General features: G+C 37.5%; 1 protein-coding gene across 3 annotated transcripts in view; it reads right to left on the bottom strand.

Moving 5' to 3' along the window:
• Nucleotides 1–1893: 1893 nt before the first annotated feature.
• ACBD5 (acyl-CoA binding domain containing 5) overlaps nt 1894–14937 on the bottom strand; it is a 30373-nt gene continuing 17329 nt past the window's right edge. For 2 of the 3 annotated variants that reach the window (XM_010583205.1, XM_010583283.1), the window contains 8 exons: nt 13968–14105; nt 13006–13206; nt 12176–12282; nt 9901–10177; nt 8331–8530; nt 6695–6745; nt 6291–6400; nt 2834–3427 (listed from right to left, as the gene is read on the bottom strand). In XM_010583205.1, the coding sequence (XP_010581507.1) occupies nt 3361–3427; nt 6291–6400; nt 6695–6745; nt 8331–8530; nt 9901–10177; nt 12176–12282; nt 13006–13206; nt 13968–14105 (1151 nt within the window). In that variant the 3' untranslated portion in view covers nt 2834–3360. Of the gene's footprint in view, nt 3428–6290; nt 6401–6694; nt 6746–8330; nt 8531–9900; nt 10178–12175; nt 12283–13005; nt 13207–13967; nt 14106–14937 lie in introns of all 3 variants that reach the window. The other variant, XM_010583366.1, reaches the window with a different exon arrangement.

Below are 14937 nucleotides of genomic sequence, written 5' to 3'. Positions count from 1 at the left end.
CCTGTAGGTGTGGCAGGTGAATTTTTACACAAAGAGACCCTGACTGCTTCCCCCTATGCCAGCAAAGACAGTGATAATAAGTAGGGAAATAACCTAATACTTTCCAATACAGGTGTATATGCCTGTCAGTTCATGACTTGCTAACACCCTCCTCCAATCTTTACTACAGGCTCCACTTGTGTACTTAGTGGTAGGAGAGCAAAGAGTCCTTAGATGGTCTGTAACTCCTGCTGGGAGTCTGTGCCTTTGTGGTAACTAGAATTCTAGAGTCCATCTACATCAGCACTTACAGGGCTACCACAGGCCCAGAGCAGGAAAGAAACAGAGGGCCCTGAGGACAGAACAGGTGCCACACATACAATTAGACCTGGCTCTGTTCTGGTTCCCTTAGCTGAAACCACCTCTCAGTAGGTGGAATGCCTTCCATCTGGTTTCATATGCTTTTTAGATGAAGTCTGATTCACTGCAGGAACCTAGCTGGACATATGCTTCAAAAGTGCAATTTTGAGCTGGGTCTAGATGTTTCCAGTGCTATGTAGAACTGTTTTGACTGCCTGCCTTCCTAAGGAGAGCACTAGCTAGAACAACATATCCCAGTTCTGAGCTCCAATGGATCTGCTTGTGCCACTTTCTCCAAGTTAAAGCTGTGTTTCTCTGTATGTGGGCAAATTATAAAAAATAAATAATTTTTCCTTACCTTTAAGATGAAATAGCAGCTAACTAGAAATCTGTTCAAGTTAGGGTGAGTCTGAGAGACCCCCTAGCAGCTGAGGCCCAGGTATGAGTTATAACTATTTACTTGTAAAAGTGATGTTGGTTTGTATTGGAACCTTGAAGATTGAGACTGCTTCTTCACAATGTAGCCAGCAGGCTCTTCTGTACAGCTAAAGCATCCGATATACACCATTTACTAAACATTAAGAAAGTTCAAGATAAAATACAAACTATTAAGGGATTGATTTATTGAAACATGAATAAATAACAAGGATGGCACATGCCTACATTTGTTTCAGTGGGAAGCTAACAGTTAAATACCTGTGAGAATGTCTGTACCATCTCTAAAAGGTAGACACCTATATGTAACATGGTTATGAACTGGGGGAGGAGGCAACAGGAAGTTGTTTGTTTTTTTTTAAAGTGACCTTCAGGCTAGAATATCCTTCCTGCATAATCATTTTATGATAAGAAGTCAATCCCTCTAGGACCTTTAAGCTACAGGCACAATGGCTTCAGGCCACTGCAGAACTTCTAGCATAAGCTTAGTTCAAACCTGAGTTTTCAGTACAGCTCATGCCAAAACTCATCTCTGGCACATAAAACCATCCCATTGTTACAGCAGTCTTCAAAGAGGTTCCAACCATTTTATTTTTTAATTCAGCTTTACAGTAAGAAAATCAGAAGAGGGGAAAAGAAACTCTTTAAAAAAATCCACACTTAACTAAAAATAAGATTTAAATTGTTTTGGTAAAATAAACATTAAATTCTGTGATTACATTTTTATACAGTATAGCTTGTATGAAAAATGTTTTCCAAACTATAAAAGATTTTCAGGAAGGACAAAAAATAACTTTTCTCAAAAATTGTTTGTAATAGGTAGTCCAGGTGAAAATGAAAGCACATCAACAACATGGTGAAATTTCTGGATTCAGATCTTAAACATGGGTTATGTTATCAAGTAATTCTTTATAGCAAATAAATGTCTTATGTCTTAGTTTTCTGTCAAATCTAATTTTAGTTCATTTCCCTTTTCCAGAGATTTAGACAATTTATATATTAATTTATTTTAAAATTAAGTGTAAAGCATCCTTTAATCAAGCAAACTTTACAAAGTTGTAACTCTATCTGTATATTGGTTAATAAATACCTGGTTTAAAAAAAAAAAAAAAAATCGGCACCAAAACTAGCTGAAAAGTTTTGTTTGGAAAGGAAGTAGAAGGGTTAGAGAGAAAGAAATACCAGAACTGGTATTTTTCATAATGTGACTTGGGAAAAGTCCAGATTAGGGCTAGATTAAATCTTATTTTAATTTGACATAAATTGACAACAGAAAATTTGAGTGCACTGAGCTTTTAAAATCTTAGAGATATATTTACAGAGCTAGCTTTCATCTCATTTTAAAGCACCTTGTGCCTAAACTATGTATTTCAGTTAAAACAAGCTGTTGTCAACAAGAATACAATTACAAAAAATACAAGGTGCAGCTGCTTCAGATGGATCCCTTGTACCACAAGCTGTTTCCAAACTTGTATTTGACAGTCCCTGTTATTAATGGCTCTAACTTTCAAGACATATATCAATTCCCAAATCTCCTTTACAATCTTAAACGGCTAAGCGATGGATTCAACTTAATTTCTAACCAATTTACATGGAAATTTGCCCCACACTGGTTTAGCAGCAGAAGTAACCAGTTGAATTCCTCAGAGCTATATTATATTTTTCCAACAGCTTACAATGTATTGAATTCATACTTTGTTAGTGCTTTCATCTGATAATATGTAACCCTGTGGAAAAACAGGCAGGGATGTTGTGATTGTAATTATTTCTATATTAAAGTGACAGTTTTACATATTTTTCACTTATTCTTTTACAAAGATGATATTCTCTTCATCATCTGACATCAGCAAGACCAGTAATTACTGAAGGCCCATCCACAAGCACATTCCAAAATAATTAATGTTCATATGGTTTTAAGGATGGAATTAATAAATTCATGTTATTTGTAACCTAGGAGCTGTGAATCATTCAAGTTTCAATAATGTTAGTCCTTAAATGTTTAGCTCAAAGGTAGTACAAAATATTACTGTAACAGAAGGAACATCATCCCAGATTCTGAGATTCTATGAGAATTAGAATTCCTTCACTTTCCAGGGCCATCTTCTCCTAGCAGTCTTTAAGCAAAGTCATGAATTCTCAGTTCAGTTTTCTAGAAGAGGAACCAATAAATTAGTTTAATGTACCTTCACATGATTTTTCATTTGTCTAAATAAGCAAATCAATTAGGCTTACATGTGAATGATTTCCAGTCCATTAGAATACAACATTCCTTCAAGATACCTGAAAATTTGCCCTCTCAAGTTACAAAACAATCTGCAAGTTTACAGAACTGGCACAACTTACACTGAGGACTACAAAATATCACTAAATTCTGAACTGCAGACAAAATTCCTCAGCACAGTCCCTGACCACATCAGTCAGTGGTTTGCTGGCTCACAACAGACCAACACTTAGGAGCTGGTTTTCCAGTGACTCCAGAAAACATGCAATCAGAATGTTCTAAAGTTGTGAGCTGAATGTAAACAATTCTCAATTATTATTAAAAATATATTTCTATCTGTGATCTGGTTTTAGATCCCTTAGGATTCAGGTTTTCAAGCTTTCTTCAGTAAAGGCTCCAATATGAGCACCCAGATTTTCAGCATTAAGTTTCCTATAAAGGAATTAGACATGTTAAAGACTCAGAAGAAGACCTAAACTAGCCAGAATGCCATAGAGTAGGGTGCTAAGAGTGAGCTGAGCTACCCCTTCCCAAGCACGTGAGATAAACACAAAGCTGTTGGCTACAGAAGGCCTTTTCTCCACCAGTTCCGTGGAATTTGCTCCACTGTGCAAGAGTTCAAGAGTCATGGCTTCACAGCTTCATGATGAGAAAACTTCACAGGGTAGCACAGACCCCTGGTTTCTGCTCCAGGACAGTTTATGTACTTTAAAACCAAAAGTACATGAATATGGTCAATATATGCTCTGTGTACAGCTGCTGCCTAAAAGCTTACACACCTTAACAGAGTACAAGCTGAAACTGGCAATGGGACAACAGAGAAGGACTCTGTTTTGCAATTCAATTTTCTCTCCGAGTGTACTTGATCAACTTCCTACCCATTGCTAAAGGAGATGGAACTCTGGATGGAAAGGTGATGCAGAAGCAGATAGTCCTTAAATTCTGGCTATGGGTAGACTTCTTCAGAAACAAACAGGAAAGCTGAGGAACACAGAAATTTCTTTAGTTGTTTCTGTTCTTGAAGTTCATCTCATCTTAATACAATCCATGAATGAGAACAAAACAAAGACTGTCTGGGGTTATGATCTGTGTCTCACAGAGATACTGATATTACCATTATTAGACCATGGTACAAATTCAAATTTGTGGTACAAATATATTTTTAAAAACCTTGTCCTTATTGATGAAATGGAAATCTCCATTTACCAGTGCACAAAATAAGGAAAATGTGTGTAACTGCCTAAAAGCCTTAGTAGTGAAATCTCTGGTTTCATCAGATAGTGCAAGTTAACACCAATGCTGCTAATGACAGCTCTGAGAGAAGGTTCTGCTAGGGACCTCCCTGGCAGACTTGTAGCCTCTGTGGGTATTGTCTTGTTTACAATACCATGGGCTGGTCCCAGAGGGTGGCGATCAGTGACAGAAGTCTAGCTGGAGGCCAGTAATTAGTGATGTATGCCAGGGGTCGGTACTGTGTCCAGTCCTGTTTAATGTCTTTATTAATAATCTGGATGATGGGGCAGAGTGAACCCTCAGCAAGTTTGTAGATTACACAAAACTGGGAGGAGTGGCTGATATGCCAAGAGTGTGGTGCTGCCATCCAGAGGGACCTCAACAAGATGGGAAAATGGGCTGACAGGAACCTCATGAAGTACAACAAGGGGAAATGCCAAGTCCAGCACCTGGGGAGGAACAACCCCAGTTACAGTTACACCAGTACATGCTGGGGCCTGCACAGCTGGAGAGCAGCTTGGCAGAAAAAGACCTTGGTGTCCACCAGGACCCCCAGTTGAACATGAGCCAGCAATGTGCCCTTGCAGCAAAGAAAGCCAATGGTATTGCAGGCTGCATTATACCTCCTGGCAGGTCAAAGGGGGTGATGATCCTTCCCTCTGCTCAGCACTGGTGAGGCCACACCTGGAGTGCTGTGTCCAGTTCTGGGCTTCCCAGTACAAGAGAGACATGGACATACTGGAGAGAGTCCAGTGAAGGGCCATGAAGATGATTAAGGGACTGGAGCATCTCTCACATGAGGAAAGATGAACACTGGCACAGGTTGCCCAGAGAAGTTGTGGAGTCTCCCTCCTTGGAGATATTCAAAAGCTGTCTGGACATGGTCCTGTGCAACTGGCTCTAGGTCTCCATGCTTGAGCAGGGATTTGGACCAGATAAGCAGGTGCCTTCCAACCTCAACCATTCTGTGATTCACTGTATGAGAGAAAACTATACCATGAAAACTGTCAAACATTAAAAAGCTAGAAACAATTTAAGCTAATTCTAATATGATCTACACATATGCAGACTCTCTGCAGACTGACAGAGAGGAAAAAACTTAAAGAGCATATTAAGCTGACAAAGTCAGGTGTGACACTGAAGAAGTAGATAGCAACTAGAGAATATTCACTTGATCTTCTGATGCTTAGACAGTTGAGAAAAGGTAAGATGAGAGTACAACTGTCCTTGAACTGAAGGAAGTCAAAGTAGAGATTACAAAAATATCGTAGTAAGGTGCTAATAATTGTTAAATAAGAAATAGGTGACAGATGGGACTCTGCAAAGTATTTCATAGGAAGAAGTTTTCTCATGGCACAAGGAGACTAGGGAGTCTAGAAGCAGTGAAAATGGCTCAAGAGGATATTGGGAGTGAGAGGGTCAAAGAATGTCATGGAGACGCTTCCAAGTTCTCCAGCCTCACCCACTTGTGTATGGTCACTGAAATTATTTATCCTGCATCACACTTCACAGATTTCACCTAAATTGCCACATATAAAGCATACCACATATGAAGTCAAATTAACCAATACTTTCTTATGCTGAGAAACTTTCAAGGCAAAGAAAACTATACACGTCTCTTCCTAGAATTCCCAGCTAATAGAAAGCACTCCTACTAGCTTCCAGAATTTCTTGTTGCGCATTTGGCTTGAGTTCTTGGGATAGAAACACGCACCTTCCTATCTTAACCATAGCAAGGACTGTACTATACAATCTGCTTTAGCCTGTTATCTTCAGAGCTATGAGTCACCAATACATAGAGTGGAACATTAAGCAAGACATGTCTTGAAACAAAGAACTCAAGGAAACAGGATTTATCAAAGCAATTATTATCAAGCTCCCCATTTTAATACTGACCTGATGTTTCAGATACACTGTCAAAGCCTTATTGAGATCATACCCTTGCATTCTTCTTACGCGTGAAGGCAGTATTTTATGTCCTGTCTAAATAACATGATATTCTACAGATTGGTTTAAACAGATGAAATACAGTATATATGGCCTATTGAATGCATGTCTTTACCTTCGCTTTCTTTGAAGATACACATGTACCAACCACTGGGCAATAAATGGCCATACAATAGCAAAAGCTAAAATACCAGGAGAAATTTCAAAGGGCCACCACGATGGTTTCTAAGGAAAACAGAAAAAATTCTAGTCAGCAATGCGTGTGCACATATTGAATACCACGTGTATACTTCTCAATCACTTCAAATGCTACAGTATCAAAAGTAGAAAATACTAGTAAGACCAGAAAAAAAGATTAATCTATCAAATAACTTCTTCAGACACGTTATTTTTTATCTCCTAGTCAAGGGAGAGACCATACAAAAAAGCACATATTAAGAGCTACATATAAAATAGTAATCTCATCTTTTTTCACCATTCTCACTGCTTTTTACAAATAGAAAAAAAACAGTATTTTACCTTGACAGAGGAGGCAGGCTGATAATTTGACTGTAGCGTTGCAGATTTTGCCTTTAAATACAAACAAAGGCTAGTAAGTATAAAAAAGGAAACTGCAATTAAAATTTTTCTGCTTCACAAAATAAGAATATGAAGTTTTTCATCTTGTGAAGGCTTTGCCGTCTGTATATATGACAGTTTAAGGAACAGAACCACCCCCATGCAATCCCTCTTTCACCACTTAGTTTCCAACTTACCTCTCATGTTTCCATTATTCTTTATAGCATTTTTATCACATTTCTGTGTGTTAAAAAACGCATCAATGTCACTTATTGGACCTCTTTACAGTTTTTCAAGCCCCGCCTGCCCAACTTGTCATCCCAACTTCCTGAACTCTGGTCCAGTCCCAGCAGTTGCAACACAGAGTAGAAATCTCAGCAGCTTAATTTGCATGATTACATGTTTCAACACTAGTCTATACAAAGGCAAAAATGCACTGTTTTAGTCTGCCCTGAGCTACAGCTATAGGCATGTCTAACAGCATAAAGGAAAGAAAATACTCTGTTCCAAATCTTCTAGGCAATCCAGAAAATGAGAAGTACCAGAAACTTTTCAAGACTACTCCCATGCACTATTGTGGTGCTTTCACAAAAACAAAGCAGTCAGTTTTCTAGGTCTTTCTTAATTTACGTAAGTGTGAAACAGAAGCTTCTGTTTCTGTTTAGGTAAGGGTAGCAAGCACAGAATGAACTGCTGGAGAAGAATCTTTTACTATATCTTCCTATATTGCTCAGGCAAAAAAAGAAAAATCAATCTGTATCCAAACATCAGATTCTCAAATAGCTGTGACAGAGCGAAGTCATGGTTTTAATAAATCCTTTTCCCTGGCTGCCTTAGATTTGGAGTATGTGCATCCCATAGAATACTGCTTGTACAGCTCTAATTATCAGGTAGATAAAATATATCAGCAAGTCAAACAAAACCAAACATTTTTAGGTTGCTGCTTCAACTATATTCACAGCATATTCTGTTTTCCCGAATATACAGTATTGCCATTGAAACAGAAGGAAAGAGAAACACCACATTGATAAATATCTACACTTGCTTAAGACTTCTTTTGCCTATCTTGTACACATGATGTGAAATTCCAAGAAAGCTGGATTACTTCATGGGGAAAGAATGCTATGAAGAATCAGTCTTCTGCTAACTGAAAAATGGAATTGGAAGTTCTGCCTGCAAATATTTACCAGTCTGGAAGATTAAGATAATTTCTCACTTCCTTTGAAAATGGTTTGAGATCTACTGATGAAGAACTTATCTGGGATCATCTATTACTAACATTAACCATAGAATCTCCATATAGCAACTATGTAATGGGTATCAATAACTATGGCTAAGATTAGTCTGATCAGAAATCAATAAAAATAATATTCAGTTAATTTCTAGGTCAAAATGCATGTTTTTGCTCACATGTAGCAGTGTCCTGAATTGTGTTCCTGAGAGTAGGTACCAATAAGAAATTCTAAGCTGGAATAAACTACAGAATATAACTGAAATGTCTTCACAGTTTAAGAAAACATTGCCTGAAATTTTAATCTGAAAGCGTAAAAATATCCAAGGAAATAAAAATTTATCAAATAACTTCAATGAATAATACCTGTGATGCTGTAACCGCCTCCAGCATATGTAACCTCTGAAGGACATTCTGCATGTCTTCTTGCAACCGCATCAGCACTACTGCAATCTGCTCATTGAGGCTACCCCTGGGTCCTCTGTCTGACCCCCAGCGCTCTCCATCGCCTCCACTACCCATCTGTCCACCTTGTGAACCATCTCCTAGAGGCTGAAGTCTATGACCTATTTTGAGGGAGAAAGAATAGATACATAAAGCACAGAATGGGCTACCAACTCTACTGAAAGCGTTTGATTTGAACAGTTCAGTTTTCTCCCAAACTGAGTGTGGTACTCCTAATCATAGGCTATATTCAGACAGTTCAAAAGCACTGGGAGGTTACTGCAACATCATTTGAGATGTTTCCCTGCAGCCTCAGTGTGACAGTATCATTCAAGGTCCTAGAACTGCATAAACATTTAGCAAAAAATGATTAATTCACATCCAGTCAAGTTAAGCAGTAAATTCTGCCCTAGCAGAAAGTAAGTCAGATCTGTCTTATTATCAAAGGTAGGTGTGTTTTAACTTTGGCACAGTCTCCAACACTCCAACACTCACAACACTGGAATAGAGTGATGAGAAAAGATAATTGTTTGTAACTTGCAATACTCCTTTAAACTATATAGAGCAAGCCTATTGTGTTTCCGCCTGCAAGTAGCAAATGTAAATAAAACAACAAAAGAGAGAAGGGAAGATGGTTAAACTATAATACGTTCTTCATAATAGTTTACAACATAAACGTTATATTTGGATTTTCTTTTTAAATTTTGCATCTGATTACATATAGGTGCCACACAAAAAGGCATGCTATATATAAATAGAATACTTTCTGGCTTTTTATTGTTTAGTTCAAGAAAAATAAACTTTATCCTTGACTTTACAGATCATACCACTGGAATATGGTGCTGCTCCTAGGTGACAGTATTAGAAGTAGAGTATTAGAAGCATTACAGAATTAAAAAGAGCAGAGGTCCAACATAAATTGAACTATAAATTGGACTATTATGTGATTAAGAATCATTAAGTTTTAAGAATCATAATAGATAGTATTAGAATCACTCAAAGGTGTGGCTAACACTCCAATTATATAGAAAACAATGTGTCACTGATACCTCTCCAAGATGTTCCATGGTCTCAAATAAGACCACAGAGGTATAAATGCATATGCATCGAAAAATAAATACATAACTTGTAAAGAAACTCTTCTCATGCACAGACAGGTTTTGAAGATTACATTTCTAAAAAGACAAGTGCCATAAACAGCAGCTGGAGTTTAAGGTAAGCCAAAACAGAAGAAACCAATATACTCAAACAAGATATACATAGCCCAGGAAAATCCTTTTGTAATACTTATTACGAATTAAATAAATACTCTGAAGACAAAACTGACTGCTACCCACTGTAATTAGGATTTTGTTAACTATTTTTAGTGTGAAGGACAGAAGCACCATAGAGCACGACTATCTTACTGGACAATGTTGACAAGTGCTTCTCAGGCACCAGTAACTTATGGCAGTCAGGAGAGTGGGGGACACAAAAGCAGCATGCAGAGTACCTCTCCCTCTTCTGACACTGTAGAAATCCGCTTTTTCTCCACCCTTCTTCTCCTTGTGAGGGCCCCCATTACTGGCTTTGCCATCTTCTCCTCCACACTTGACTTCACCTTGTTCTTGAGCTACTCCCTCTACAGTGTTTCCAGGTTGGAGATTCCCGTAAGTCATGCAAGTGCGCCTTGGAAAATCCGTATTTTCTAACAGAAGACTGTGATCTACATCCAAGAAATGGGATGAATGCTTTAAAGATCCTTTAGCTGAAGTGATGATCTCCAAGGGCTACAAATTAACATTAGCAAGTAATTAAATTCTGTAAAATGTGACAGTTAACCAATAAAAAGGAAGAAGCATCATCTCTACTTTCACTTTAAGAAAATAGCTTGCCCAGAATTAAGACTTTTCTTTTAACAGGAGCAGTTGTTTTCCTGTAGAATGTGCCTACTGTTGTCTAAATGCCCTTTACAGATTGAAAAGGCATTTGAGGCAAATATCCTTGAAACGGTGATACCACTTACTTGGAATTACTTTAGATATTTCCAGCATACAGTAATACTCAGTAATCACTAAAATAGAACATTAAGATCTGAAAATGTTCAGTTTTCCTTTGTAAAATTGGCTTTGCCTCCTAGACAGTGAAGTGGTTCTAACATGGATTTGTGATCTACACTGTCAAAAGTCACGTGCTATTAGCAACCTTGAGTAGGCAGTGTTTACGCTCACAGCAAAGAGATCACGTTGCTTATTATCAACCTGTTCAAAACAGCTTGGCTATACCCTGTACCTCTCACCAAACAAAAGAAAGGCATAGTATTCTATCAACTTCGCAGTCAAAATTGGTGGTACTGTAAGAAGATACTAAAAATGGATGACATACGCATTGATCAGGTCACAATTACACATTCTGCAACAGGACTGCCTGAAGGTGGTTCAAGCAACCCTTTGTTCAGTGCAAGGACAAGCACTTGAACAAGCATATGCTGAAGCAGACTGGGGACCTCAGCTAGCTGAAAAATAACTCCATGAAAAAGCCAAACTAACCTAAAGGAGGGGCAAAGAAATGGGAACTGCTGCCAAAACCCCATTTGTCAAATAGCAGTTCATAAACCTGTATCATCAGAACTGAAGGACAGAGTGTTTGCTACAACTTTTCCAATAAAAAGCTGTATTTAATTCTTTAAATGAACCTCTTCTAGTTTGAATTGATCCATCTGTAGTTCTACTTGTACATTTATTTACATATACCTGAACATTTGTTATTTTGTTCAAAACTAGAACTTCTCTCACGCAGGTTGGGAAATTCTGACAAATTATCCCCGCGCTTCAATTAAAGAATCTTAAACAAGCTTGAACAATACACAAGATGATTGGGAAATCACCTAGATAAGACAGCTTGCAGCTCTTCTACCAAATCATCTTTCCCAACATGCTTCATTACTGGGTAAAATTTTGATTTGCTAAAAGGAATTCTCTAGATCCTCAAGAAACAGCTAGACAAGAGAATGATGCAATATTAGAGTGCTTACTGGTCTTTCTGATCCCATGCATCATTCACACATTCCTCCCCAGCATCAGGAAACTAAATGTTTGAATATAATCTACCAAGTCTACACTTAAACTGAACCCCTGAAGAAGGTCCAAACCAGTAAGTCAAAAGACTACAGTTAATACAATGAGCAGGAGCACAAATTCAGTCAAAACTAAGCCAGCACAGTTGGTGCCCACCTTATATATGAAAGTCAGGGATGTACATTATGGCCAAGAGTACAAGAGAACCCAGAAATCATTGTCATCTCCCACTTTCTTTAGACCTAGGCCACTTTCAGGCACTGGCCTACAGGCCACCTGCTAAGGCTTACTTTTTATGTATTCTAAGAAACAAATGCAGGATTCATCAGGCCAGAAAAAGAGCATGCAAAAAGCTCATTGTTACAAATATACTCCCTGCTTCTTAGAGATAGCTGGATCCTGGTCCCTACATATGTTAGGAGACCCTAAATTAATTTGGGAACACAGCCCTTAGTTTCTTTGTACTGTTGTTTTTGCTACCTTCCCCTCACATTCACTGAGGGCAAAAATTTCAAGGCTTTTAGACCAGTAGTAACCAAGTTGTAAAAGACTGACAATAAAAAGAACAAAAAACAGCAGTCCAAACAGGAGAAAGGTATGCCCGAGTTACTTCATTCACCTCTGCATGTCCAGGTTCACCAGACAGACAGGAATCTATTTAAAAATAAGCATACCAGTTTCAAAATACACCTAGGAATACTAAGTCCCTACCTCTTCTAGTCCAAGTTGCTCCATAGAGTCACAATAAACTTCACTGTCTGAATCACTGGTTAAGTGCTGAGTTGCTGAGACCTCTTCAGTATTCTCTTCATTTGTGCCTGTATGGAAAGGACACATACTTTGTAAATGTGAGCCAATCCTGGCAAAGACTAAAACAATGAGTTAAAATGTCTCGGTGAGCTTCAACTCATCCCCCTTTTACCTATGATTGTCATCCTAAAGTTAGATTCTGAATAAAGAAGTTATATTAATATAGGAATTATATAAAACTTTTCCTAATGGGAAAACTGTACCTCATATTGGCATTTCTGCATTATAAGTTGATAATTTCAATTTTACCTTGTTCATTCCACTCTCCCTCCTAAGCTCAGTATAAAGCAGTTTTGCCTAAAGTTATCTGTTAAGTTTTCAAAAGACATATTTACACTTCAGTTTCAACAAACTGGAGTTTATATGTTCAGCCTTTGAGAATGACAAATAAGATTTTTCATTTCACTACAAACTAGCTTTCAAAGGCAAATAGTATTTGCATAGGTAGTATAATAATTTTAAAAGAAAACAATTGTATTTCTGTGGTTCGGGGCCTCTCTGTCTCTGAATTCATTTCTCTTTCTGTAGGACATCCTGAAAGAGAGCCTTATTTTAAACTGGTATTAAATTTTATTTTTTTTTTTTTTTTTTTTGAGTATTCTTTATTCAGGTTTCTAAAACTGAAAGACACCATTGCTAGTCTCTGAATCCCAGGATTAAGCTTTCAAGAAAAGAAATATTTTCCATGACAAACATGTGCAAATGAAAACGTGGTCTTGCAAGGACAATACCTTGGTGAGCACTGTTATTAGCTATTTCTAGGCTTGGCTCCATTTTCTTTATTTCTTCCTCCAGGTTCAAGCCATTCAGGGCAGATTTGGTCTGGATGCCATTCTGCATATCCGGGATAAAGCTGTCCTTGTAACAGCCATTAGTAACAATACTTTCCAAATCCTTAGCAGCTGCTGATTCGGGTTTCACATTCTTATAGTCTGTAAAAGAACAAGAAAACCTTGCAAATAGAAAGCTACGCACCTAATAGCTCAAAACCTATTTCTTTAAGTAGCTAACTTTCTAATGGACTGTATGTACAATGTGTCTGCAGAACAAAATATATAAATGCTCCTAGATTCACATTCACAGGGATTGTTCTGTTCTTGTAATAAGTGTAAATATAAAATTTAATTTGCATAAAGAGCAGATGATATTTAAAACATAAGTAAGCAAATCCAAAGTAAGCCTCTCTGATAAATTAAATAATAATCCTAATGTCCTTGGAGGAAAAACCTGTATAGAATTTAGATATGTAATTTCATTCAGTTTTCACTTGATGCTGGTATTTCTCAAAACTTTATGGACCCCCTCAACAAATCTCACTGAAAGTTCTGTTTTATTTTCTCTGGAAAAAGAAAAGCAATTTCAATGACACTGTTATAGCCCATGTAGCCATTCACAGCTCTTACAAACAGCACTGGCAACAAAACCTAAAACAATACAGGGTATAGACTTTTAGCTAACCTACCAGCAGAACTTTCTAGCAGAGTCAAAAATTGTATGGCATAGTTCACAAATTTGTACTAGTTCTGAATCTTATAACCCAGGCTGCGATGCTGCCATTTTTTACCACACATCCATGGGTATTTGCATCTAGTTCTCCTGAAGTACAGCATTCACGATCCTTTGGGATTTTCTGCCACTTAGGTGGTTAAGAATAACTGTGGAAGAGACAATGATCCAAGTGCAGAAAACATACCCTTTCCATTTAGCTGCAGTTCTTTTTCTTCCTCTTCACGAAGCCCTTCTTCTTCTGATTCTGCTCCACTATCGCTACTTTCAGCTTTCCCATTCACAGCCTTTATGTTTGGAGTGGAATTCATGACATTACTAAGGTCTAAGAAAAAATTCGAAGAGGAAAAAAAAAAAAGTATTTTAAAAGAAACAAACATACAATCCCCCCCCCTCAAACTATTAGTCATAGTTCTACAGAAGTATTTCCATATTAGAAGATGTACCAAATAATGCCATCTTTACTTCTGTAAGCTCTTCCTTAACTGGTTTAATGTCTCTCTTCTGTGGCTCACCACAGAGTGCGTGACTACTGGTGAAGAGATTCTCAATGATTCTGAGGAAGCCTACTGGAAAGAGACAGCAGGCCACTTTTACTACCAAGTCTCAAACCAAGACTATTACGCATATTTATGGTATAGCTGGAGTAATTTTTTATCTAGGACTAATGTAGCCATGTCCTTTTAAACCTAGAAGTCAGCATTTTTATAGAAGTTCCCTTTTAGCCTGAAATGCTTTAAAACTCCTCTCAACTCAAAGGCAAATTTTAAAACATTCTATCCAATTACATGAGCAACTGGATTCTCACATAAAGAGGTAAATACAATATCCCATGCATCTTCTCCTGCAATGATTTAAGCAGATCCAAAATGTGGTAAGACAACTCAAGTTTATACAGATCTTTATCTGGCAAAGGGCATACAGAAATAAAATCTCTGATTTCAGTGAAAAAGATGATGGAATAAATACACTGAGCATTTGTTTGCATGTCTAATTACATAAATATTTTTTTAAAATATCTTAAAATAGGCAAAGTAACTGCTAAATCCTCGTTTTCCACATCTTTGATCACTCCAAGAATCACAGTTTACTCTGTGCAAAGAATTGTGAGGTAAAGGTCTTTTAAAAATATGGAGAATTTAAGGGTCAATTATACC

Source organism: Haliaeetus leucocephalus, unplaced genomic scaffold (assembly GCF_000737465.1).
Source record: "Haliaeetus leucocephalus isolate CR32 unplaced genomic scaffold, Haliaeetus_leucocephalus-4.0 Scaffold0, whole genome shotgun sequence".
In the NCBI taxonomy this organism is placed as follows: Eukaryota; Metazoa; Chordata; class Aves; order Accipitriformes; family Accipitridae; genus Haliaeetus; species Haliaeetus leucocephalus.
Note: the sequence above shows the minus strand (reverse complement) of the source record. Positions and strands in the feature narration are given on the sequence as shown.